The 26,528-nt window shown below is 39.5% G+C and overlaps 1 protein-coding gene across 2 annotated transcripts in view; it reads right to left on the minus strand.

Moving 5' to 3' along the window:
• Window positions 1-320: 320 nt before the first annotated feature.
• Window positions 321-26,528, minus strand: part of Creb5 (cAMP responsive element binding protein 5) — a 443,969-nt gene continuing 417,761 nt past the window's right edge. For both annotated transcript variants that reach the window (XM_069997230.1, XM_069997231.1), the window contains 4 exons: window positions 17,992-18,315; window positions 12,300-12,527; window positions 3,465-3,573; window positions 321-2,566 (listed from right to left, as the gene is read on the minus strand). In XM_069997230.1, coding sequence (XP_069853331.1) covers window positions 2,403-2,566; window positions 3,465-3,573; window positions 12,300-12,527; window positions 17,992-18,315 — 825 coding nt within the window. In that variant the 3' untranslated portion in view covers window positions 321-2,402. The remainder of the gene's footprint in view (window positions 2,567-3,464; window positions 3,574-12,299; window positions 12,528-17,991; window positions 18,316-26,528) is intronic.

Consider the following 26,528-nt stretch of genomic DNA (forward strand, 5'->3'; position numbering starts at 1 on the left):
CACACACACACACACACACAAAACCCAAACCTCAGGCAAGTTCTTAACTACAAAAGCATTCACATTAACAGCTACAAATTTCAATCAAGGGCTGGGATTTCAGTAAACTAAATCAATTTAGTGATAGGCTATTTCCTGGACATTCTGATATTCCTAGTAGATTTTTTTAAAACAAAAAAATCCATTTCATGAAGTGCTATGCATGCAGTAAATAAAGAAAAGTTTGTTTACTTAAATCAAAACATAAAATAAAAATTAAAAATTAAAAACTCAAACATTCATTTTTATTTCTCAAAGGAGCACGTATTTGTTCTAAGAAATTTTTCCAAAAAAGTTTTTTATTTCAAAACAGTTATAAATGTTAAGTTCCTTTTAAAGTTAAGTCTTAAACATCCCCAAGGAAGCTAATCTGGTTAAACCATTCTGTTACTGCTGGATTTAAAAAAAAAATATGAATTCAGTATTTAAAATACTTGAAAATGATATGTTTGTCTAAAATACAATAGAAAATCTATTTCATTTATTTTTTCTCCTTTTTTGTAGCATCTGTTTGCTTAGACCATATATTCAAGTCCTACATTTTACTGAGCACTCAAAACTGTCTCTCAAAAGCACTGCATATATGGAAAGATGGTTGCTAAATATTGATTAAATATTGATAAAACTGAAACCAGTTATGAAAATCATGCTTCACAACCCTCCACCCTCCTACTTTTAGTCTCCAAAATAAAGTTTTAAACTACAGTGTGAAAAAAACATCCTTCCTTTCCTGAATTCATATAAAAATGACACCTTTGTAAAATACTGTTTTTTAAAACACACACACACACACACACACACACACACACACACACACTAGCCTGCACATATCAGGATGGAGATGAAAGACCAGCACCTGCCTAGACTGCTAGCGAGAAACATTAGTCCGTATTATTTATGAGACATGATATTAAAACACCAGCACAGTAGAATGGCTTATTTCAAGGAGGCACAACTGTGGTTTGGGTCCTAGCTACTTTTCATAATAAGCAAGTCCACTGAAGTTGCTAAAAACATAAATGAGAATTATGCAGAAGGGTGGAGCAGCTTTTGCTGTATCCATGGGATTCCATCAGTAGCCAAAGAAACTGCTCTTATCTGGCAGACCTAGAACATCCCATGGAAACCTTGGGCTAGCTTGCTTGCTTGCTTTGTTTCTCCAGTAGTTCATCTGCATTCACCCACCTGAACAGCATTGCTGGTTCCATAGACTTTAGGAAAAAATAATAAATCTTAGGCAATTAGAAGCTGATGATTGAACAATATAATCTGTGTGGTGAATAGAGCCCTTCTGAATTATTATACAATACATGGATTTTCGACATTATAGACAGGCCATATAAAACCAGTTGTAATTCAAGGGTGCGATGTTATAGCCCCGTATCATAATTTGAACTTTCACAATCGGGGCTTACAAAGCTCCCTTCCCCAGTGTCTCCACAGCTGGCATTCAACAGTGTTTCACCTATAACTAAACCACCTTTTTATTTGCTCTGATTATTAAAAACATTAAATCAGGCACACTAAACATCTCCTGGTTACTATGTTGTGAAAAGTAAGTGTTGAATGAACTCCAGCTGTAGTTACAGGCTAGCAAAGCAATGGATAGGTCCACATTTTCAGGGTTTGCTCTTTTTTTTTTGTTTCTTTAAACATTATTTTCTTCTTCACATGCAATACTAAAGGAGAGAGAAATGAAACAGAAGAAAGTTACAATCAGGAAGAAACAAGGAGCCCAAGATAAATAGGATTGGAAATGTAGACACTTGAGCAAGTAAACCAAGAGCTGAGGAAGGGGAGCTGAGATGCTTGGTGGTTTTATTAGGACATCAAAGAATCATGTTTTTTTTAATAAGATAAAAAAAGTTATCAGAAAGGCTATGTGTTTATTTGAGGTTCTGGTGACATCATAGAACAAACTCAACATGAGTTATGATGTCATCAGATTTCCTTCCCAGTTACATTGGATTCCATCTCACTTGATATTTAGGTATGCCTTATTTTGGCTAAAAGCTGTGATTTATTAAGTTTCATTGTGTCGAGAAAACAGACGGATAAGAATGAAACCATGACTATATACAGAAAAGATTCCGTTTATAAACAAGTAACTGGTACCAGAAAATTGGAGAAAAGCACCAAAGCATTTTCCAAGCTGATAGATATTATTTGCATAACTCCCTTTTTGTTCTTATATAACTAAGTATAAAAGACAACTTTTCCATAATAACTATAAAAATGAAAGCCAGTCTTTGAAGGGCTGAGGCGTCTTCCAGGTTTGAGTTAATTCTAAAAATGCCCTTACAAGAAAGGATGCGTGGTAAATGCTATAGCTCTTCTTGGAGGCGAAGTCTAACCCGTGCATTTTAAAGGATGGGATTCAGGTCTGTTCTGTGCGTGGCAAGCTGACTGAGCGTAGAGCTTCCCACCACCTCACTGACAGAAGAGGAAGTAGTGATGGTGTTATGCTGGATGACTTGCTGCTGTGAGCACACCGGGGCAGGACTTGCAGGAGGGCTACTTTCTGGACCTAGGAAAAAGCACACATGCACACACCAATATAGCGCTTGCTTGTGTGGATTTAGGAACTCCTCATAGAAAACAAAAGCACAAATACTACTCGACATTTACTTGACATAGAAGAGTTTCACATAGTTTCTTCTGGCAGTTAAGGTGAAAAATTCATTTTAAACTGAAGTCACCAAGCTACGCCTTCCAGGTGTATAGCTAGGAGCAAAGTCACGTATCCTCCATCAGCAAAAGGTGTGGATGTATTTGAGTCTTGGCATGTAAACTTCCCCATCGTGTATTTTCAGATAGCCATCCATATAGCAAATGTGGGGAAAGTACTCACATGTGCTGGGAGAATCTGTGTTGCTCAATCTAAAAAATTATTCAAAAATAAATTGACCTTCAGCCACGAATCATCATTCTTCCCACCATCCCTTAGGGCACCAACATGAAACCTATGAACATCCCAGGGGTATGGGAGCCAGGTAAAAGAGATTCACTGCATGCAGGGGTAAACTGAGAAAAGGACACTAGTTTTACAGCTGAGTGAGTAACATGGTGTAGTGTGAGGCACTGGCAGTGATTCATCCACTGATGTTCTCAGCCCACACATTTCTCAAGGAGACGAACAGGCCCCCAGCAGGCTATTCTGGCTGCAAATTTGGAATTTAGTGGGCTTTTGCAAGGTGAAATGCGAGGAAAAGTGTGGCCAGAAGTGATGGCATGACATTAAATGGGGGTCAGGAAAGGGGGGGGGTCCCATGGTAGAAGAGTTTGGCAGACACTCAAGAATTCCAGTATATCCACCTTGGAGGGTAAACTACACTTTACCTTGCTCTTTCAATGGAATTCAATGCAAAATTACTGGCAAAACGATATTTGACACTGAAAGAAAGTGAATAAGTACAGTGACTTACTTAAATATCCTTGTGATTCTTTCTGCATGGCTGTTATTGGGCAGTCTTTATGGGTTAACAACAACTGTTTCAGCTGGGCCACCTCGTTTTTCAACATAGACACTTCATTCTGGAAGGACACATATAAAATCATATTGAGAAGGCCAGAAAATATAAACTTAAAGCCTCCGTGTACTTTCAACAATGAAACTGGCAAGCTCTTGTGTGATGTCGAATAAAATTTAAAATTTTAAATATTATAGGGAATTAAATTAATTACATTAAATTAAATATTACATGGAAGAGTACCCCTAAGCCTTTTAATCTGGTCCTCACATTTTCCAGCAGCTTCTCCTTCTTTTCTTCTTTGTTTCTTTCTCTTTGTTTCCCTTCCTCCCTTCCTTCCTTTCTTCCTTCCTTCTTTCCTTCCCTCCCTCCCTCCTTCCCTTCCTTCCTTCTTTCCTTCTTTTCTTTCTGTTGATCATGGGGCTTGAATTTAGGGCCTGAGTGTGGTCCCTGAGCTTTTTTGTTTATGGCTAGCACTCTACCACTTTGAGCCATAGTGCCACTTCTGTTTTTCTGGTGGTTAATTGGAAATAAGAGTCTCCCAGACTTTCCTGCCACAGCTGGCTCCAAACCGTGATTCTCAGTTCTTAGCCTCCTGCATAACTAGGATTACAGGTATGAGCTACTGGTGCCTGGTTTTCCCCTTATATTTCTTTCCCCTTATATTTCTTTCTCAGAGTAGTGTGAGGATTCTTAATGATTCAGATGAGTGTCTCAAGTCTCTGTGCAGATATTTACAAAGGCAAACTCTTAGCTCTGTATAATAATGTAGTTGGCATTTGCTACCTCCAAGTCTAAGTGTGGAATAAATGGTTCTAGTATTCTTCTACTTGATGGAAGTAGACTACTAAAATCTCAATATCTAGCAAAGCCTGCTTTGCAATTCTGATCAATATATTTCATATGTAGGAAACTATTTAAAAGCATGTATGCAGGAAAAAGGACACTTAATGTTGTTTTCATTAAGTTACATTTACACCTGCAGTATGAGTTTTGCTTCCCAAGCATGAATTTATCAGCTAGAGAAGTAAATTCCTCGGATTCTAGTAATTACACTTAAAAAATTGAAACTTTTTTTTGCAAGAATCTCTCTGGTCTCCAGATTCACTTGCAACACTGAATGTACCATCTTAAGAAACTACATATTAAGTAGTACTTTGTTATAAATGAAGTAATGAAAGTCTCATCTACAGATGTTCCCTTTCTCCTCTATAAAATTAAATGAAAAACTACAAAAGGAAGATGCCTATTAGAAAAATTAGCTTTACTTATAGTTAAATCAATTACACAGGAAAATTAATCTTGAATCTGAAGGCAAAGTTCACCTTCTTCCCCCTGAGGAAGAGGCCCTCTCTCAGCTCAGAATGACTCTTGTCAATTTCAGGGAACAACTGTATTTGTAGAACAATTTATATTAACCTTTAACTTCTTCCTTTCTGACATTATCCTTAAATCCAAACATCCTACCAGTTCTTTGTAATTAAAATAATATGTACGAGACAAAGTTAGACCAGATTATCTAAGAAATCCACGATTTAAAGCAAACAGAAAAGGAAACTATGATGCATGTGTGTGTTGCTCAAAAAAATGTCATGTTATTTTTATTTGCACTAAAGAAATGACACTTTCCTGATGCTGTGCAAAAGTTCTCAGCTACAGATAACATTGACAATGGTGCTTAGAAACTGGAACTGGGCTATACTTTTTTTTAGTGAATCCATACTTTTCTACTATGACCTACATAATTATGAAAATATAAAACAAAACTGGGCTCACTTGCTATCCTAAGCTTCTGGAATAACAAGACATTTTCCTTGATGGCTGGCAGCTATCTTGGAGAGGGTGAATTTAGGCTCTTGTTCTGAAAGATGTCATAATCATTCATAACCATTGCAGGCAGTACCTGCTCTCCAGCCACTTACTGCATGTTCCTTGCTATTTTGTTAAGGAAACATCATGAACCCCATTCTCTGGGTTTCTAAAGTTGTAGGGAGCATACCCCAAACTCTTTTCTTTTTTGCTTCCATATATCTATGTGCTTTAGCATGAAGCAGCACAGTAGCAGCTCTGAACAGCATAAGCGGTATCCTGGCCCACAAAAATATATGGCTTTAGTGGTATTTTTTGTCTACAAATAGAAGAGTACTTTATTAATAAGCCAATATTCTATAAGTATAGAAACCAAGGTCCTGAGAGTTGTAAAATTCTATTAAAACGTAGGAATGCAGAGAATACTATAGAAGATGACTTCTAGTTAAAGATATAAATGAGTACGGACATGTTTCTGAGTGTAATGTGTGAGTGATTATGTTATTTAACTATGTTATGACTGAAAAAGGAATGCCAATACTACCCTCACTAAAGAAGAACAATTGGCCTTTGTTTGTATTAGACACACAGAACTATGATGCTGTAAGAATTAAGTAAAAGCCTGAGTAGTATCAAGCAGGAAAAAAGAAAACAAAACCAAAAACATTGTCAGTTAGGAGCTGAAAATAGGGTTTAAGGGCTGGAGAGAGTGAATCAATTGTACAACACTTGTTTAGCATGTGCAAAGCCTTGGAGTTGATCTCCAGCTCTGCAAGTAATGCAACAAGAGGTAGAATAACAAGATTTAAGTCCTCAAATTTGTGTGTAAAGTAAACAACAACAACAACAACAAGAACAACAGATATCTTTCCAGAAAGATAGCTTTATTCTAGAAATGTCTGCAAGGTTTTGGTTATTGTTGTTTGTTGGTTTGTTGGTTTTGTGTCTATGCTAGTTCTGATACTTGAACTTAGGGCCTGGAGCTATTTTGTCTCTGAGCTATTTTCCTCAAAATTAGAGCTTTACTCCTAGAACCGAAGCTCTACTTCCAGCTTTTTTGGTGGTTAATTGGAGATAAGGGTGTCACATACTTTTCTTCCTTGACTGGCTTCAAACCACAATTCTCAGATCTCAGTATCCTATAGCTAGGATTATAGGCATGAGCCACTGGTACCTGAATGAATGCAGTATATTTTTAGAAAGCTATTTACCTAATTATCTAATTTTGATTTTCATTCATTAGCTAACTACAATGCTATTATCAAATATATTTATACTCCAGTTAGCCATTTAAAAATAGTTTGCTAAAGCAAAGTATAAATAATATGCATAGATTCTCTTGCTATCAACCCTTCAGGGCTGGGAAGGTATCTCAGTGGTAGAATGCTTGCCTTGCATGCATGTGGCCCTGGGTTCGATTCCTTAGTACCACATAAGCAGAAAAAGCCAGATGCGGTGCCATGGCTCAAGTGGTAGTATTGTACTAGCCTTGAGCTGAAGAGCTGAGGGACAGTGCCCAAACCCAGAGTTCAAGCTCCATGACTGACAAAAATAAATAAATAAATAAACAAACCCTTCACCCTTTTATTTTCCTAAATGAATTTAGGCTTGCTGTTCTTAAAATAGTTTGTTATTTAAATAATGTAAAAGAGTAGATCTGTTTGGATAGGGTATTTTTCTTTTTTGTTTTTTGTTTTTGGTGTGGTGATACTGGAGCTTAAACTCAGGGTTTCATGTTCTCACTTTGCTTTTTTATTCAAAGCTGGCACTCTACCACTCCCATCTTCTTGCTGGTTTAGAGATAATAGTCTCATGGACTTCTCTGCCCAAGCTAGCTTCAAATAAGGATCCTCAAATGTCAGCCTCCTGTGTAACTAGAGCTATAGGAGTGGCCAACCAGCTCCCAGCTCCAGAATGACATATTTTTAAACACATAAGCTTGTCTAAGGATGGAACAGCAGCACCTCATGTACTTTCAGATCTCATCAGGGCTGATTCCAAAGCATATATGGACTGGTATGTCCATATAGGTGTTTCTATTGTTGAGAAAGAGTCAGTGGAACCTGTGTCAGATTCCATAGGGCTCTTCAGCTTAAGCAAGGTCAAGATGCCAACAGATCAGAGTTTCCTGAAAAACAGCCAACTAGCTTGGTCAGCTATGGTGGTACATGCCAGCCTGTACTGATAGCTGGCACTCACTGGGAGAGGCAAAGTAAAGAGAGATGTCAGGTTTTAGGCCAACCTGGATCACATGGAATGGCAAGACTCTGTATCAAAAAGAAAACAAAAAAAGCTAGGCCCAGGTTTGTAATCCTAGATCCTCTGAAGCCTGAGATGTAAAGGACCTTGGATTAAGCCAATATGGGCAGACAATTCAAGACCCTCCATCTCCAAAGTAAAGCTGAGATTTAGCTCAGGTAGGGAAGTTTCAGCCAGCCATGAACCTGAGTAAACTCCAGGCCCTGAGTTCAAATTCCTCCTGTACTGGACATACAGTAAAGGAAAAGCAACTAAAGAAAAAAAAAAGTGTGTGCTGTGCACATGCATAATCATCAAAAGATTCTGCATTGAAAGAAGATTGATGTAAGAAACGCAGAAACACTATATTTTACATAAAAAATCCTTTCCAAGGTAACTAAGTATAATCATCTTGAATTCATTTTGGGAGAGAACAACCAGATAGCAAATGTTTCAAAATGCAGGAAAGAAATCAAAGGTGGACTGCAAATCTATCAGGGAAACAAAAGTCAGGACTTTTGGAATCATTGTGTTACCCTGGATTGCCTTGTTTTATGAATTGAGAAAAGTCAATTTTATTCCTTATACATTTCTCTTCTGTTAATTCTACTAATTCTAGCTCTTGATATAAAAATAGTTTGTCAGAGCCAAGTATGAGTAATAAGTATTGATTCTCTTGCTAACACCAGCCATTCACATTTTCATTCTTCTAAATGAATTTGGGCTTACTGTTCTTAAAATAGTTATTTAAATAAATGCAAGTGGGTAGATCTGCTTCGATTGATCTACTTTTTAAACACATAAATTTGTCTAGGGATGAAGTAGCAATCCTGAAGAGATATTTAATACTACAATGATATCCTTTAAATAAGTATTTTAAAAGAAGTCTCTAATAGCTCTATTTATAGATTTTTTGCTTGGGAGAATATAATTTTGTTATATGATAAATCTAGGCTATTTTTTAGTGTAAGCAGTAATTTGTAATATATATATATACGCATACACACATACATATATGTATATATGTATGTATACACACACACATATATATATACACACACACACACATACACACACACATATGCTAAAAGGATCCCACAATTAACCCTCCCCCTTCATTCTAGTTCAATTCATTCTGAAACAAAGGACTTTCAATTTGTCAAGCAACAGTTCCCATCTGGACTATTCACTTGCCAAGTCCCAGACCTGGGTTCGTGTGTCTAAAATTTCAGCAGCAACTTAGACCATGTGTCTAAAAGGAAAAGCAATTACTTCTATGGGTGACCAGATGATTTCCATATCCTCTACTGAACATAAATGACCTCTGAGGACCACACGGGCAGTGACTCAGTCACCCTGCATCAGAACCAAGGATGTGGGTTCCTTTCTTTAAAGACTTTGTAGAACAAAAATCATAAAGTGGTGGGTCAGATAATAGGAAAACTTGCTTGCATGCTCATTCTTCTTGCTGGTCATATGACATTTGGGAAGACTCCTTATCTTCCAGATTATTTACTTTCTCCAAATATAAAATGTCAGATTAGGTGGCTTTTGACTTTCTCCTAATTCTTCTATCTGTGTTGACCTCTTGGGCAAAGATTTATTGTGAGACTAGAAAAATGAGGTCTCAGGTTTGCTCTTGTTTTCTTAGGTCTGGCTTTTCCCATCTGCATTCTGACTAGAAGGTTCTATGCTGGAAAACAACTGAAAAGTGGCAGCTAGCCATCCAGACCTTAGATATTCCATTTGGCTGGAGTTTGTTTGCTTAGCACCTTCCATTTCTGTTTACTTAAAATTTGGCTCACTAAACCAGCCTCAAGAGAGACACCTTTTTTCTTTTGACAAAGGTCCAGTGAGAGGGAAAAGGTCACTCAAAGGTAGCAGAATCTGTGACATCCTCTGTAGCACCTTAGGCCATGATACAGAACATGGGACATCACAGAGAACACCCCACTGCTGTGGCTTCAGTCCCTTAGAAGCAAAGCGGTGGCTGGAAATATCAACACTGTAGCCTTCCTCCAGTACTATTTAAGAGCCAGAAGGTAGCAGTGACAGTTGAGTTCTGTTTTTTTGCTCTAGGACTAGAAGATGAGACCCTGGAGTGATTCTGCAAGGACTTGTTTTCGTTAATATTGATGTAAGGACTTGCTTGCCTCTGATATGTGTCAGTTAGCTACTTGGAGCTCCTTCACCTAAGGCTGTGGTTTTCAACCAAGGCCAATTTTGTACCTATGTTTATTCCCTGCTCCAACCAAAGGTTGTAGCAATGTTTGCAGACATTTTTCTTTGGTTGTCATAGACTCTAAATATCCCAGTATACTCCTGCCATCTACTAAGTAGAGGGCAAAGATGCTGCTAAATATTCTAAAGTTCAAAGGGTACAAGAAAGAATGAGCAGGCCCACAGTCAATAGCATCAGGCCTGAGAAATCTTAAAGATTTCCCCCATTTTCCTGCAGACCTCAGAAATGGAAAAGTTTTTGGGTTTTCCTGACTTCACTCATTGCAGGACTACAATGTTTATGGGTTCATACAGACCAGAATTTTTTGTTTATTTAATGAACTCAGATAATAATGACTTTGCCTTATTCTTACCAATACCACCTCTGTGAAATTGCAGGTTCCCTGCAATTTTATCAAATTAACATGTGACTATTAATATTGAAAAATTTGTTCATGTTCCCCCAAAAGCTTCACACAGACAACTATGCCTGAACGGTTATTTAAATCTGGCCATGCCTCTGTGGCTTGACTGTGCAATCACACCCATGCCAAGTGCTCAGGCAATTACTTCCAGTGCACTCCAGAGTTGAAGAACTCAGTCATTAATTCAACAAATGGTTCCTCAGTATAGGCAGTATACTACAAACCAAGGATTGGTGATGGGAAATGGGGTAAAAAGGCACAATCCCAAACTTGGTGGCATACAAGTATGAAAAGGGGAGTTATTCTCCTCCAAATCTGTCATTTTCCTCCATTTCTTGCTCAAGGCTGTCAAAAAAATGACACATTTAGAGGAAATCATATAAACCAGTCCATATACAACCCAAACTTTTCTTGTATACTTGGGGCTTGTATAGTATTTGTCCCACAGCAAAATACAAAATGAAAATGCAAGGGTTTTAGGGTTTGGCACCCTAACTGCTCCTTCCAAAAAATGCACAGTGACCCAGGTCGGGGGAGATGATAAAGGAGAACCATAAACTATGAAATGCACATTCCCTCTATTTTGGACACTCACTTCCTGCCTTCTCCTAGGCCTTCTTTTCAGTAACTGGAGTACTAGGATTAAAACTGTCTCTAAGGATTTGTTTCGTGTCAATTTAGTTGCTCCATTGTTCATGGTGAATTGGTACACTCATTGTTGCTATTAGAACAAATGTCCTTAACTGCATCATGTACATGCTTCAGAGTCTTCTGGAAAAGGTTTATATTTGGGGAATTTCTTTCTCTTTAGACACTCTTAGAAATGACCTTATTATAAAAGGTCATTGATAAAGCCACTCATGAGAACAAAAATCACACAAGAGCCAAATCATGTTGAGGCTGAAAATGAATTGGAACCTGTCATTTCTTTCAGGGTAAAACAAAATGAAACAAAAGTGAGTGTGGTGGTTCTCATCTATAATTCTACCTACTTGGATGTCAGACATCAGAGGATCATGGTTCAAGGACATCTAAGGCCAAAAAAAAAAGCAAACAAACCAAAATACACACAAAAAAACAAAACGGTTCACAAGACTCCATCTCAACCAATGAAAGAGCAGGGAATACTGGGAATGTAGCTTAGTGGTAGAGTGCTTGCCTAGCATGCATGAAGCCCTGGGTTCGATTCCTCAGTATCACATAAACAGTAAAAGCTCGAAGTGGTGCTGTGGCTCAAGTGGTAAAGTCTCAGCTTTGAGCAAAGAAGCTCAGGGACAGTGTCTAGGCCCTGAGTTCAAGCTCCAGCACTGGCAAAAAAAAAAAAAAAAAAAAAAAAAGAAAAGAAAAAGCAGGGAGTTCTAGCATGTGCCTGACATCTCAACTACTCATAGCTTCTTCTGCAAGGAGGATTAGGGTTTAGATTAATCCTGGCAAAATTTAAGACTTTATTCAATAAGATAACAAAAGCAAATGGTGCTGGGAGGCGTGGTTCAAGTGGTAGAGCACTTGCCTAGCAAACACCAAGTCTTGAATTCAAACCCCAGTATACCAGTAAAACCAAGTAACCAAGAATAACATAAACATTTACCATGCTCCCATTTTAGAAAAATATAGACACTTTGTTATAAGCGACAGCAACCCTCTCAATCTGGTGACTGTACCAGTTGCTAAAAGGTTGCGGGATAGTTTCTCTCTGAGGCATTGGCGCTAAGTGCTTTGTCACTTATTGCTCCTAAGAATTCTATAAAGTTATTATTCTCATTCTATAAATAAGGAAAGTGGCAGTTAAGAGGAGTTAAATACTGCACATGATGGCCAACCTGGGGTTTGAACTACTGATTCTGTGTGCATGGCCCTAGTGATTCTCAAGGTGAGCCCTCCTTCTCTCTGACAGAGTGGGTAGAATGATGTTCATGGCGTAGTTATTTTGTTTGGTAGTGTCTCAGAACTCATAAAGCTCATGAGGAGCTCTCTGTGGAGGAAGTGAGAGGTAGGACTTCCTAGGTCAACAAGTGAGGCGCCTGCAGGGCAGAAAAGGCTAGTGGGAGGGAGAGGAGGGGGGGCTTGGAGCTGCTGGGGAAGAAGACCTTGGCCGCACCTGAAGCTGCATGTTTGTCTGGGTGAGTTCTTCTGCTTTCTTTTCCAGTGACATCACCCAGACCTTCCTCTTCTGTCTGCAACGCGTGGCAGCTGCCCGGTTCCTTTCCAGAAATTTCCGCCTCCTCTCATCAGGATCTTCATCCACCACCCTTCTCCGGCGACCCCCGGTGGGCTGGGGCGGCTGTATTGCCTGGGTGGGCTGCATCTGTTGTGTGGCTGGTGAAACCTGTGGGAAAAGAGGCAGGAAGTGGTGGGTCAGCAATGGACATATTGGTGTATAAAAAAAAAAGAGAGACCCAAGTCCCTGTTAGAACACAAAGCGCAGGAATCCAGTTGTTTTAGGAAACATACCAAGCTTGTTTGCTGAATGAAATAAACAGTGAAATCTCACTATAGGAAAGAAAAAAAAATACATCGCTAAGCTATAGTCTCAGTTCTTTTGGCCAGCTTTGAGAATGACTCATGAAAAGATGGAGCCAGGTTGAGTTTTCCCTGATAGGCACTTGGCTGGTGGACAGTAAGGGCATTATCTTTTTTAATTCTTCTTTAGGTGTCAAGAATGTTTTATTTAAAGTGCTTTAAAAAACTTTGAAGTAGACAAGAGCCCTAGCTTATATCTATGCTTTTCTACTCAAGAGGCTGAGATACGAAGATATGAAGCCAGTCCAGACAGACAAATCTGAATTACTTTTTTATCTCCAATTAGCCACAAAATGCCGGAAGTGGAGGTATGGCTCAAGTGATAGAGTGCTTGTCTTGGGCTGGGGAGGGGGGGGGAAGCAGTCAAGCAAAGGTTTTCAAGGCCCTAAGTTTAAGTCCCAGTATTGGCAATCAAACAAGCAATCAAAAACCTTTAAAGCAACCAGAAGAGAGTTTGGAGTTATTGTTCCAATGCTGAAGAGTGATTTGCCCAGACCTCGGAGCAGGTTGTTCCCTTCATTGGGATGGTTTATAACTCTCCCTAGAACCTATGTTTGGGGACATTTGTTCACTTTGCTATTAAAAGAAAGCCAGAAGACTGATGAAGGCCTGCTTTTACTATTTCATAGTTCTGAGTATGCATGACTCGATGGGACTCTCCATTCAGGCTTCAGATGGGTCTGCTTGCTCCTCAGACTTCTGATGAAGGGGGAAGGGGCTTCCTAGCTTTCTAGATGACTGAAAGGCAGGGCTTGCCTGTAATTGACACAGAAGCTTCTCTAAGCCTGCTCTACCTTGCACACGTGAGACAGGAGAGCCAGGGTGCATTCTTTATGCTTACATTAGACGGAAATCCCAGGGCTGGCAAAGCACTTTATTAAAAAGGTTTACTGTGCTTATAGACTCCTTGTAAGGCCTGCATCGGACTCAGTAACATCTGAGGGTTTGGAGAGCCCCACACATATAGCTTTATTTCCTTTCATGAGGCAGACCCACAGCACCTTATGAAATTTCTATGACTGATTCTTTATATGTCTGGGTACTAATGCTTTTCCTAACGCTCTGTACTTCCTCTTTCATTCTCAATAAAGGTTGATTTTTTTTCTTGTCCCTCTCCCATTTCTCAGTCACTCAGGTTTATGACTGTAATACCTATAAAGTTGTTTTACAAGAGACATTTAACCTACAGAAATAACAGACAAAAAGTTTAAAAAATAAAGCCCCAACAGCCTTTAAAGAAAGAAAAAAACACATTCCAACCCTATGATTGAAATCAATCAGAATGACTGTAATTGCACTAGGAACGGCTGCAGGTTGACACCAGTGGACTGATGGTGAAATATTTTAATCCTAAACTATCAAACTTTCTATGACTAACGATAAAAGAATCAGGCTCAGGAGTGAGGTCGTACTACCTCTCAATAATTTTATCTAAAGCAAAGACTTTTTCTGAAACTCTTTATTGGCAATTCCTTTCCTCCTGATCACAGAGGAATAACAAAATTAATTAATTGTCTAAGGTCTTACTCACTAGAGCGAATGACGATGACATAATCCTTGTTATTGGCAAAAATGTAGGCAACTTGTCATTTCAGATGCTAACTCTGGGAAGTCAAGCATTAGGAGGAAATGTGCTGTCTGGCCATTATTTTTGCCTTTACTACTTTTGTGAATTAATGCTCTCATAAGGCCAGTCCTAGATAACTCAAGTAGGTAAAGCTGTTTCTTTTCCTTTCCCTCCCTCCCTCCCTCCTTCCCTCCCTCCCTCCCTCCCTCCTTCCCTCCCTCCCTCCCTTCTTCCCTCCCTCCCTCCTTTCTTCCTTCCTTCCTTCCTTCCTTCCTTTCTTCCTTCCTTCCTTCCTTCCTTCCTTCCTTCCTTCCTTCCTTCCTTCCTTCCTTCCTTCCTTCTTTCCTTCCACGTAATGAGGATTGAACTCAAGACCTGGGTACTGTCTCTCATCTTTTTTGCTTAAGGCTGATGCTCTACCACTTGAGCCACACTTTCACTTTTTTTTGGTAGTTTAATGGAGATGAGAATCCCATGGACTGTCCTGCTCAGGCTGGCTTTGAACCCTGATTCTTAGATCTCAGCTTCTTGAATAATTAGGATTACAGACATGAGCCACCAGTGCCTGGTGAAAAAATGTTTTTTAAATAGGTATTGCAGAGACTTCTTTTTCAATGTTGCCTACTTCCTCATCTAAATAAAGCAAGTGTGATTTTTGGCTCCATGTAGGTTTAGGGTTTATAAGAAGAAAGCATATTGGTTAGGAGAAATTCCTAGTGGCCACAGAGTGCTTCAGAACTCTCAACTCTAATCCTTACTTACAGGAAAAATCAAAAGATACCAGGAAGAATTTCTAAGACCAGAATTTGCATTTCTGGTATTTATTATCACTTATTTTATGTTTAATAAAGAATTCTTTTAGCCGAAATGATGTACAAGTTATGACAAAAAATAATGAATTATGACTTCAAAGATTCATTCCAAATCATCTTAGAATATCAGAGATGGAAGAACTTTGAGCTATCTTGAATCCTACTAGTCAAATTATCATAGGATTAAGCATCAAGACAAGAAGTCAGTAATAAGCCTGGTTGGTATAATTTGTGTCTGCGTGTCTACTGGTCCTGGTGCCTGAACTCAGGCCTGGGCACTGTCGAGCTTTGGTGATCAAGACTAGTGCTCTCCCACTTAGAGCCATGGAGCCATTTCCAGATTTTTTTTTTGCAGCTAATTGGAGATGAGTCTCATGGACTTTCCTGCCCTGGCTGGCTTTGAATCATGACCCTCAGATCTCAGCCTGCGGAGTAGCTAGGATTACAGGTATGAGCCACCAATGCATGGCTTTGGTTGGTATAATTTAAGAATGGTATTTTAGAATACTGTCTACATGATCTTATTCAAATTTTAACAAGACCAACTTAAATTATTTGTCTTTAGTATAGGATAAAACAAAGCAACTTGGTACAGCTAATTATAATAGTAATCAACTAATTGCACATACAATTGGCCATTTACTGACTTTAAACAGAGGGCAATTGACTAATTGGTGCTTAGCTAATGAGTAGCTTTTATATTTAAGGCACTGTCAAACTTGTCTGTGTAATAATTTGCCAACAAAGAAAATCAAACCTTGATGTTCATCTTTTCCATAAAATAATAAGTTGACCAGTCAAGTTGATTCATTATCTTTGACCCAGTAGCTTTCTTTCTCCCTTTTAATATATGTTCCAGTATGACATTTGACTAAAAATGACAAAAAGTTGCTCTAATAGCATTATTACTGCTAAAACACTTGCTATACATCTTTGAATTATTCTCATTTAGAATTAATAATGACCAGCATGTTTTTGAAAACTTCTCAGAGAATCTCTTATGTGGCTTGTTAAAACCTATGAACTTACTTCATCCATTTTACAGATGGAGAAAACAAGATTTAGGGAGGCTAATCATTAGATCTAGGTTCAGGTCACACAGCAACTACATTGAAAAGCAGAATGGTTTTCTGACTCTTCTTTGCTATATAGAACATTGTAGGACACATTTAAGGACCTCTGCAAAAAAAAGTAAATGTAATGACTAGATTAGAATGCTGCTTGTAGATAATCTGTTCCTGTGAGTAGCTCTCTAGGCTTGATGTGTTTAAGGAGAAGGAGCTGAACAGCCCAAAATGCTGCCCGGAGTGACAGCTTGTCTCCAGTGGCAGGGGATAGATGAGACTGTGAATACGTGTTGCTTAGTGGCCGCACTCTTTGGACCCAGTTTTGACTCAGCTAGCTGGGATCTGGCAGTGTGGCAGGGGTGGAAGGACTGACAAAGATCATCTTTAAGGATCCAAAGCATCCAGGGCTAGCCATTCTCTTGGCCATGACCTTCATCCACTTACTAAAACCCATTCCTGTAGAGGGACTCACTTTTCTGCTTGACCTGGGTGACATCATGTCTGCCTGGTCCCCCAACTCTCCTTCACTTCAGTATAAATGACTGCTTTCTTTCTGTCCACTCCTGGTGACTCTCCACCCAGGGATTTGGCCTTTCTCTTGGTCTGATAATCTACAGAACTTGGCTCTCTCCCTCTTTCTCTCCCTTCCTCTAACACATTTCACATTCTGAGGGTGAGTCATCTCTCCTCACCATTCACACCGTACTTCGTGCCCTAGCATCTACCATGGAGCTCTTTCTTTTCTTTAGGAGTTGCTACTAAGGAGATTTTTAATGTTTGTAAATATTCAGGGAAATGGTTTCTTGTATTTAACTTCCATTTTACAGGCATCAAGATTGAGTCTCTGTGGTGTTTAAAAGAATAGCTATGGGTATTCATGTGTATATCTTCGGGAAGGTGGGGGAGAGTATATGGAATTGCAGTGACAAAGTGCAGCATTGGCGTTTACTGGACACTGATGAACATGAACTATACAACTCATGGGTGGAGATGAGAGGGAGGGACAGGGAGAGAATGAGGGGACAGAAGACATCATATGAAAGGAAAGGTGCTCATTACCTGACTCATGCAATTGTAATCCCTCTTTATACCACCTTTATAATAAAGTACATAATAAAAAAAGAATAACAGCTAGACAGGGTTACAATCAACTGATTTTTTCTCATTTCTTAAATACCTTTCATAACTATCTTAAGTTTTTTTCTACATCTACTATTGTTACTACTACTCTTAGAACTAACTTTTTTTTTTAAACAATTTGCAAAAGAAGTTATGGATTTAGGAGAATTTAAAGTTTATAATTGTCCCGAGAAAGTGGATCTTAAATTTTATTTACAGACATAATGATCCAGTTTTGTCTGAAATATTATTTATTTATTTATTTATTTATTCATTGTGGGGCTTGAACTCATGGCCTGGGCTGTCCCTAAGCTCCTTTGCTCAAGGCAAGTGCTCTACTATTTGAGCCACAGCTCCACTTTCGGTTTTCTAGTGGTTAACTGGAGATAAGAGTTTCACGGACTTTCCTGCCTGGGTGGGCTTTGAGCCTCAATTGCCAGATCTCAGCCTCCTGAGTAGCTAGGATGACAGGCATGAGTCACCGGTGTCTGGCTTGAACTATTATTTACAGACCTAATGATGCAGTGTTGTCCTGTGGATGGAACCATTACCTCCTAGGAAACAGGCAGAGCTCCCGAGAAGGTCAAATAAAGCATCTGGGTTTGAACACACTGTGGTTGTCGCAGATGACTTCAGCAGCAACCTTGGCAAAATCAACTATGAACAAAAGGTGAGAAAGGGGAAGGGGCAGGGGGAGAGTCCTACCTGTGCTTGGTTGCCGGTGTGCAGGGGTGGGTGTGGCGAGGTCTGATGGTGTGCTGGGTGTGCGTGAAGATGGGAATGGGAGTGATGATGCGGGTGGCTCTGCTGGTGATGGGGCTGTGGGTGGGGGTGGTGGGAGGGGTGCTGGTGCTGGTGTGGATAGGGATGGTGGGGTGGTAGTGTCTGGTGCTGATGTGGGTGTGAGTGCATGTGATGGTGCGGCGTCTGGTCCTGCCGGGAGCCCATCATCTCCATCATGTGTCCCATGGTGTTCATGTTCCCGTTTGACATGGCAGCAGGATGGTGAGTCAAGGCAGCCTTCAACCTCTGAAACAGAATAAAACAACAGGGGACAACTGAGGTCACTCATGTATTCCATAGTGATTTGGGAGCACTATGAGTCTTAGTTTCAATGTGTGTGTGTGTGTGTGTGTGTGTGTGTGTGTGTGTGTGTGTGTGTGTGTGTGTGTGCCAGTTCTGGAACTTGCACTCAGGACTTGGGCACCATCCCTGAACTTTTTTGCTTAAGGCTAGCACTTTGCCACTTGAGTCCATGTCCATGTTCCCCGCCTTTTGGTAGTTAGAGAGAAGCATCTCACAGAGTTTCTTGCCTGGGCTGGCTGCAAATTGTAATCCTTAGATCTCAGCCTCCTGAGTAGCTAGGATTATAGGCAGGAGCCACTAGTAAGCCTGCTTATCCAGTCATTCTTCATATCTGGTAGCTTACAAAGCAAACAGAAACTGGATAGAGGGCTCCCATCTGACAAGACCCTGTGTCTTGTAAGGGTTAGAAGAATAAAAGACTTTGCCTCTCAAAAGATTTCTTGGGTGCAAGGAGTAAATAAGCTAAAATTTTAGAATGCAGGCAGACTACTAGTATTATTTTAGAGCTTTAAATTTTTTTTTTTTTGGGTCCGGTCGTGGGGCCTGAACTCTGGGCCTGGGCGCTGTCCCTCAGCTCTTCAGCTCAAGGCTAGCGCTCTATCACTTGAGCCACAGCACCACTTCCAGCTTTTTTTCTTTTTGCTTATATGGTGCTGAGGAATCGAACCCAGGGCCTCAGGCATGCAAGGCAAGCACTCTACCACTGAGCCACCTTCCCAGCCCTAGAGCTTTAAATTATTGTTAGCCAATCATAACTTCTGAGTAGGGTACCATTTTCCATTTTGTACCAGGATATTTCTCATAGACTCTGTTGATATTTTAATTTTTCACATGCAATTACTTTCTTCTAACTTGAAGAAGAAAGTAGAATGGATGAAGTAGAGTACTTGCACATAATCTGTAGTGGCTATATCAATAGGCTAGTATGTTTCTAATAGGAAGCATTGTTCACTAACCAGCAAACACAAATATATACAAGTAACTTCTTGATTCTAAGGTAGGGTTTTCTACAGAGTCACATTATAAGTCTTTTCACTGATGTGAGCTTTATAAACTCAATCACAACTACTCAAGTCATGATGAATTGATGGCTCAACTTTTGGGTCATCCATGAAAACTCACCAGTAGCCCAATGTACAAATGAACTGGGCCTCATATTTCCCTGTGCAACTTTATTAAGGGACAGGAATTTGAATTCCATATAATTTTCACATGCTATAACATGTTAACCTATGTTTGATATTACTTTGGCCTTTCAATTAATTAAAGTGGGAAAACTGTTCTTAGCTCACATGCTGTACAAAGTTAGGTGGCAGGCTAGGGGCTAGATTTGGCACCTGAGATGTAGTTTGGTAACTCCAGGCTATGAGGTCAGTTGATAATCAGTTTCATTTCATTTTCCTCTTTTTGGGTGTAGGGTGATTATTGGTGCTTAAACTGAGGGGCTTGAACTCTTCCTTGGCATTTTTCCACTCTATGCTGACACCTTATAACCTGAACCACACTCTCAATGCCAACTTTTTGCTGATTAATTGGGGATGAGAGTCTCACAGACTTTTCTTCCCAGGCGGGATTTGATCTGTCATCCTCAGATCACAGACTCCTGAGTAGTTAAGATTCCAGGCATAAGCAACTGGAGCCCAACTCTTCAAAAACATTTCCCCCATTCTAAATAGGCAATTACCCTAATCCTTAGGGGCTCAGTGTGCTGAATGCTCTGTAATGTAGTTACTCCTTGCAAATGTATCCTCTGCAGAGCTGATAGTCTAATTGGCAAGCTCACATTGACTTCATGAAATATTTAGGAAGGGATTGAAGTTCGGTCCAGATTTGTGCTCTTATCTGACTGAGATAATGCTGTGTAATCACTGAAAGATGGAAGAGTTGCATTTAAATGATGATCAAAGCTGCCACACGCTAGCCCTGCACAAAGTTAATGATTCTCAACTGTTAAACTGTTGAAAAATTCCACTTCAATTAACCAAGATCTTTGGTTAACTATAAAGAGCGCCGATTTGTTAAAAAATATAAAATAAATAAACAAATGGAAAGCAATGGAAGGCTGACTATATGTTAATGTGGACACTCACTGAAAACCTTTTTCATACCCGGATGCAATAACATCTTAGTCCACTGGTCCCTGGTCAGCAGCCATTGTGTGACCTTGTTGACCTCTGTAAAAATAATCCTGAGGAGGTGCTTCCGATACCCCTGGGAAAGACTTGATGCTGGGCTTTATGTTGAGCATGAAGCAGAAAAGAAAACTAGTACTCCTCATCTCCAAAGCTAAGAAATGATTTCATTGTTTTTATTAAAATGCTCATTATAAAAAAATTGAAGCAATGCTTAGAAGTGCCATGAAGTCAGCCTTACAGGAGCCAAAAGTGTTGTTTACCCTGGGGGAAGGGGCACGTCTAAGCCACATTCCAGACAATTCCATGCTTCCGTAGAGATAGGCAAGCACAGAGAATAATTTTATAACATGGGAATCATAATGAAGCTTTTTTAAAGAAGTCTTCTGACTATGGCATAACAAAGAAATGAGATGAATTGATAGGATTCGAATATATGTTCTTTTTTACATGAAGAAAAATTTCTGATGGCTGTTTCTAAACTGGAGGGAAAAATAGTAAGAAAAAAAATAGGACCAAAGGGAGAAAAGGTGAACAGTTGTTACACTCAATGTCATATGTAAAAGTTGAGGATGAGATAGGGACAAATGGGAGGACAATGGAAGGAGTGACAATGATCAAGATGCACTGGGTTCATAAACTGAAATTTCAAACTCCTTTGTTTCAACTACAAATGTGTGTGTGTGTGTGTGTGTGTGTGTGTGTGTGTGTGTGTGTGTGTGTGTGTGTGTGTTTTAAGTGGCTTATGCCTGTAATCCTAGGTATTTAGAGGCTGAGATCTGAGAATCATAGTTTGAAGCCAGCCTGGGGAGAAAAGTCCATAAGAACCTTATTTCCAATTAACCACCTGAAGCCAAAAAGGGAGCTAGCTATACAGTTCAAGTGGTAAAACAACAGCATTGACGGGGAGGCCTGAGTTCAAACTCCACTACCAGTATGTGTGTGCACACGTGCACACGTGCACGTGCACACATACACACACACACACACACACACACACACACACAAACACAGATTATATTAAAATCATTTGCTACTTTTAGTTGACTCATTGGCTAGTTTTGACAGACTATTTTTGCAATTCTGCATTTATGGGATATGTAGTCTGTTTTTTGTTACATTAACAATATATCTCAATATCTTTTTTTTCTCTTTCCTTTTTCTTTGCCAGTCCTGGGGCTTGTTCAGGGCACTGTCCCAGAGCTTCTTTGTGCTCAAGGCTAGCACTCTACCACTTGAGCCACAGCACCACTTCTGCCTTTTCTGTTTACGTGGTACCGAGGAATCAAACCCAGGACTTCGTGCATGCTAGGCAAGTACTCTACCACTAAACTACATTCCCAGACCTTCAATATCTTCCTATGTCACTTTCCAAACTAGCTGTTAACAGAACCTTTGCTATGTCAGCCCTCAGGCAGTGTTTTATAAATATGAAGCCCCCAGTCTTCAGAGCAACCTAAAAGATATAGTGATGCCTCTTGTCCAGACCTGGTGACAAGTGATGGGGAGGGAGGCACGTGTTTTCTTCAGTAGAATAATAGGTATGCCATTTCTCCATAAAGAGAAGGGACTAGAAAAGTTGACAAAAGATCATGCTGGATGGTAGGTTCTGGTGGCTCATGCCTATAATCCTAGTTACTTCATAGATCAAAGTTCAAAGCCAGCCCGGAGAGGAAAATCTAAGAGATGCCAATCTCCAATTAATCACTAAAAAGGCTACAAGTAGAGCTGTGGCTCAAGTGGTAGAATGCTAGCTTTGAGCAAAAAAAGCTCAGGCCTTGAATTCAGGCCCTTGTACCCACATATGCACACAAAAAGGGCATGCTGGAAGTTCCAACAGTGGGCATGTGTGTCTGTTATTCAGAAGACAACTAGAAATGTGGTACACTCTGTCTGGAGATTGGCAGAGGGAAGGGACATAAGAATTTTCAGGAAGTTACTTGTGGTAGAGGATCGTCAAGGTTCTGAATCTTTACTTCCTTTTTTGTAATGGTAAGGAATTGAGATTTACATTTCCTTCCCTCTTTCCCTCAAAATACAGATACAATAAAGTCTACATGCCTTTCATTTCAACTGCTTTTTAACCCTTGGGGGATCAGAAATGTCATTTAAGCAAGGAAAGTCAAAGTCCTCATCATGGTCTTGGGCATAGTTTTCTGTGCCCATGAAGAGTCAAGCTGGGCCTTTGTTTAGTCTCTGTGGGGAGCCTCATACTCCCTCCAGACACAAGACCTTTGTACTTAACACTGAGCTACACTTCCCATTCTTCAGAAATTCTAATCTAATCTTTAGATTCCTCCTACAATTTCCCCTGATATCTTGATCTAAGTCAAATTCTATTGATATATGATTCACACATAGCTACATTCCTTTATTTATAAAATTCAATGTGTAGGTAGAAGGGTTTTAGTATTATTATCCCATTATTATCCCTTAATCATCCCTGTGAGCCAACTTTATAAGAACAGAAACCATGCTGGATTTTGTTCAGTGTTAATTTCCTCAGTTTAGCATAAAGGCTGCTACATATTACACATAGAATTACTAAAATATGAATGAAGGAATGAATGAAGGAATAAAAGAAAATTCCCAAGGCTTATGAGAATGTTAAATTTTCAACGTGGATCACTGTAGGTGGTGTTTATTCAAGGAGGATAATTATATTAGTCATCCAAGGTTGGCAAAACCAACCACAGAGTCATGTAGGTGGAAAGCTGTTAAAGTACTGTCAAGAGCTCCCCACTGCATACCTAGCCTGTCCTCTTGAAAACAGCAGAGAAAACTTAAATAACTTAGAGGAAGGCACATTAATTCATCATGATACATTCCCCCTGAAAAGGAGGCATGGAAAACTGAAAACCTGTTTAGGAATAGGTCACAATGCTACAAACAACTTTTCCACCTTTAATTAGAAGCAAATGGAGGCTGACAAATAAATCCTAGGCACTAGATCTTCATCTCTCCAATAATTAGCCTGTCCTGGTAAGGGAAATTGCTTGATGGCCTCAAGTCTGTTCTTGTATGTTTCACGTCAAGGCAATAACACTAGCAATGCTAATAACATTTACATTTAACTATTTATTCACCCAACAAATATTTATTGGGCTTTGACTATGTGCCAGACACTGTACGAGGTACATTGTTTTCTGCCAACTTACTGAAGCAGACATAAAACAAAGTTTTGGAAAAACCCTGGGATGAAAGTCATATCATGGGATGTATGGACATAAGACTTTGAGCCTCCTTCAGAAAACCTGTGGGCCTCTGGTTTAAGCTTTAGCCTCTAAGTTTCAGTCTTGGACACATTAGAAGCAATGCAGGGAAGATAAATGACTATCAAGCTGCCCCGCTTGTATCATATGTAACATTCTCCATGTCTTTTCAAAACAGTTTGGGGCCCTTCTCAAAGTCCTAAAGAGCTTTTTGCTTCTCTGTATGCCAGGGCCAACAAACAGCAAGTGCACTGTAAATCATTAAAATATACCAAATATAGATGTTTGTACCCTACTCACTGAGGGATGATAAATGACCAGTAAATGAGTCCAAGCTGTATTTTACAGAATAATTTTTCTTTCTGAAACAGAACTCTGACTTGTTTTAAATAACATTCTGCCTAATGCCAAGAAAAGGCAGGGGAGAGAAGGAGGCAATAATGAGCAAATAAACAGATAGTTTTCAGTTCTACAAAGCAAGGCTAGAATGGAGATGGACTAGTGAGAGAGGAGGAAAAACATGGCTCTGTTGACTTTTCCTCATTCTCTACCATATTCATTTATTTGAGGGAGCCAATCGGGAAAGACTCAAGGAGCCTGCCACACAGCTGGTTTCAGTCAACAGGGGTCATTTTCATTTGGTCTGTGTATTTTACTAACTCTCTGTTCCCTGTTCCTAGTGGGAGGTGAGCCTGCTGCCTTGGATTTGAGTCCTGGTAAGAAAACAGCTGTCTACCACACCCTAGCACAGCATGGCCACTGTCATAATGGCTGGCCTTGCCACTTCTTTTATTCCCCCACTTAGCTCATTTCTGCATCACAGCACAGGCATAAGCACATGCCATTACTGTCAGAAGCATGCATGCATATGTGTGAGTACACCTCCCACAGTCACCACATACCACACACACACACACACATACACCACTGACACACATACACCACTCACACACACACATACCCCAGACAAGTTCTTTCCCATTAACAACTTGCTAGTGTCAATGAGAAACATTTGTGTAACTGTAAGACCTTTACCCCTCCATTCTCAGTGAAGCAAATTCTTGTGCTTTCTAGCCTCTGAAAGCCAAGTCAAATTATTGGACATTATTTGAAATTCAATTGGATGGGCAGTAGTGAAGGTCAAGAGCATGCTTTCTAGAAAGTTTTTAATTATAAATGGCTGTTGGGTTTTGTTCCAGAAATGAATGTGCAAATATTACAATGCAGTGTTTCTGGCTGGCTACAAATCAGAAGCTGTTAGATTTTTGTCTTAATTGAATCTATGTACAAATATGACAAAATGTATATTTGTATTTCCTTCTTGACACAAAGTAATTCCCATCCATGGCCTCCCAGAGAGAGTAAGTCCTGTGAAGTGTAACTTCTTCTTACACTGCTGTCCCCATAGTTCATCAACAGATGTGGTCATCATGGACTAATAAGTGGCCTAATTCATCAGGGTTGTGTGGCCATGGGATATGAGAGTTTAATACCCATGGTTACTGACTTACTCTAGGTATCAAGGAGTTCTGAAATTAAGTCTCTAGGTTATTGCAAATAAATTTTTAAAAGTAAGTTATTTTTTTGTTCTTTTCTTTTTTTTATTGTGAAAATACCATACAGAGGGGTTATAATTACATGGGCAAGGTAATGAGTACATTTTTTTATCAAGCATTGTTGTTTCCTCCTTTGTTTCCCCTTCCAATCCCTTCCCATATTCCCCCACCCCCCTCACCCCCAGCCAAAGTTGTAAAGTTTGTTTTTCGACATAACGGCTTGTACATCTCATTGTTGCAATGGGTCCACCTGTATCCCTAGTTAAACAATTTGTTTTTGCCCTTTCCCTCCACAAATTATACCGACATCAAATACAGTGGAAGCAGGGGTTATACCGTGGGGGAGGGACATACAAAGCAACAAAGAAATCATCTTATAAATATGTTAGACACAATAACACAAAAGAAAAAAAACATTTAAATACTTATCTTGGGGTTCATTCCCCTAACATCAACTTATCTGACCTTTTCTGCTTGTGTCAGACATATACTAGTTATTGCAAATAAGGGAAACCATGGGACCTATGTTTCTTGGGGCCTGGCTTACTTCACTTAATATAATTTTTTCCAAGTCTTTCCATTTCCTAACAAATGGGTCAATGTAATTCTTTCTGATGGAGGCATAAAATTCCATTGTGTATATATACCACATTTTCTTGATCCATTCATCTTCTAAGGGGCATCTGGGTTGGTTCCATATCTTAGCTATGGTAAATAATGCTGCAATAAACATAGTTGTGCTGGTAGTTTTAGTATGGTCTTGTTTGTGATCATTTGGGTAAATGCCCAAAAGTAGGATTGCTGGGTCATAGCCGTCTAATCTTCGATAAGAGAGCAAAAAAAATAGAATGGAAGAAAGACAGCCTCTTCAGTAAATGGTGCTGGCAAAATTGATTAGTCACTTATAGAAAACTAAAGCTAGATCCTTATATATCACCCTGCACCAGCATCAACTCCAAATGGACCAAAGACCTCGGAGTAAAGCAGACACTCTGAAAACATTACAGGATGGAATAGGAGAAACTCTAGGTCTCCTTGGCACAGGCCGAAATTTTCTTAATAGAGACCCAGAAACACAACAAATCAAAGAAAGGTTGGACAAATGGGATTGCATGAAATTGCAGAGCTTCTACATGACAAAGGACATAGCTAGCAAGATCAATAGATAGCCTATGGATTGGGAGAAGATCTTCACTAGCCATACAACAGACCAGGGTCTCATATCTAAAATATACCTGGAACTCAAAAAATTAAAT

Source organism: Dipodomys merriami, unplaced genomic scaffold, assembly GCF_024711535.1.
Source record: "Dipodomys merriami isolate MVZ:Mamm:240054 unplaced genomic scaffold, mDipMer1.0.p SCAF_5, whole genome shotgun sequence".
NCBI classification, from domain to species: domain Eukaryota; kingdom Metazoa; phylum Chordata; class Mammalia; order Rodentia; family Heteromyidae; genus Dipodomys; species Dipodomys merriami.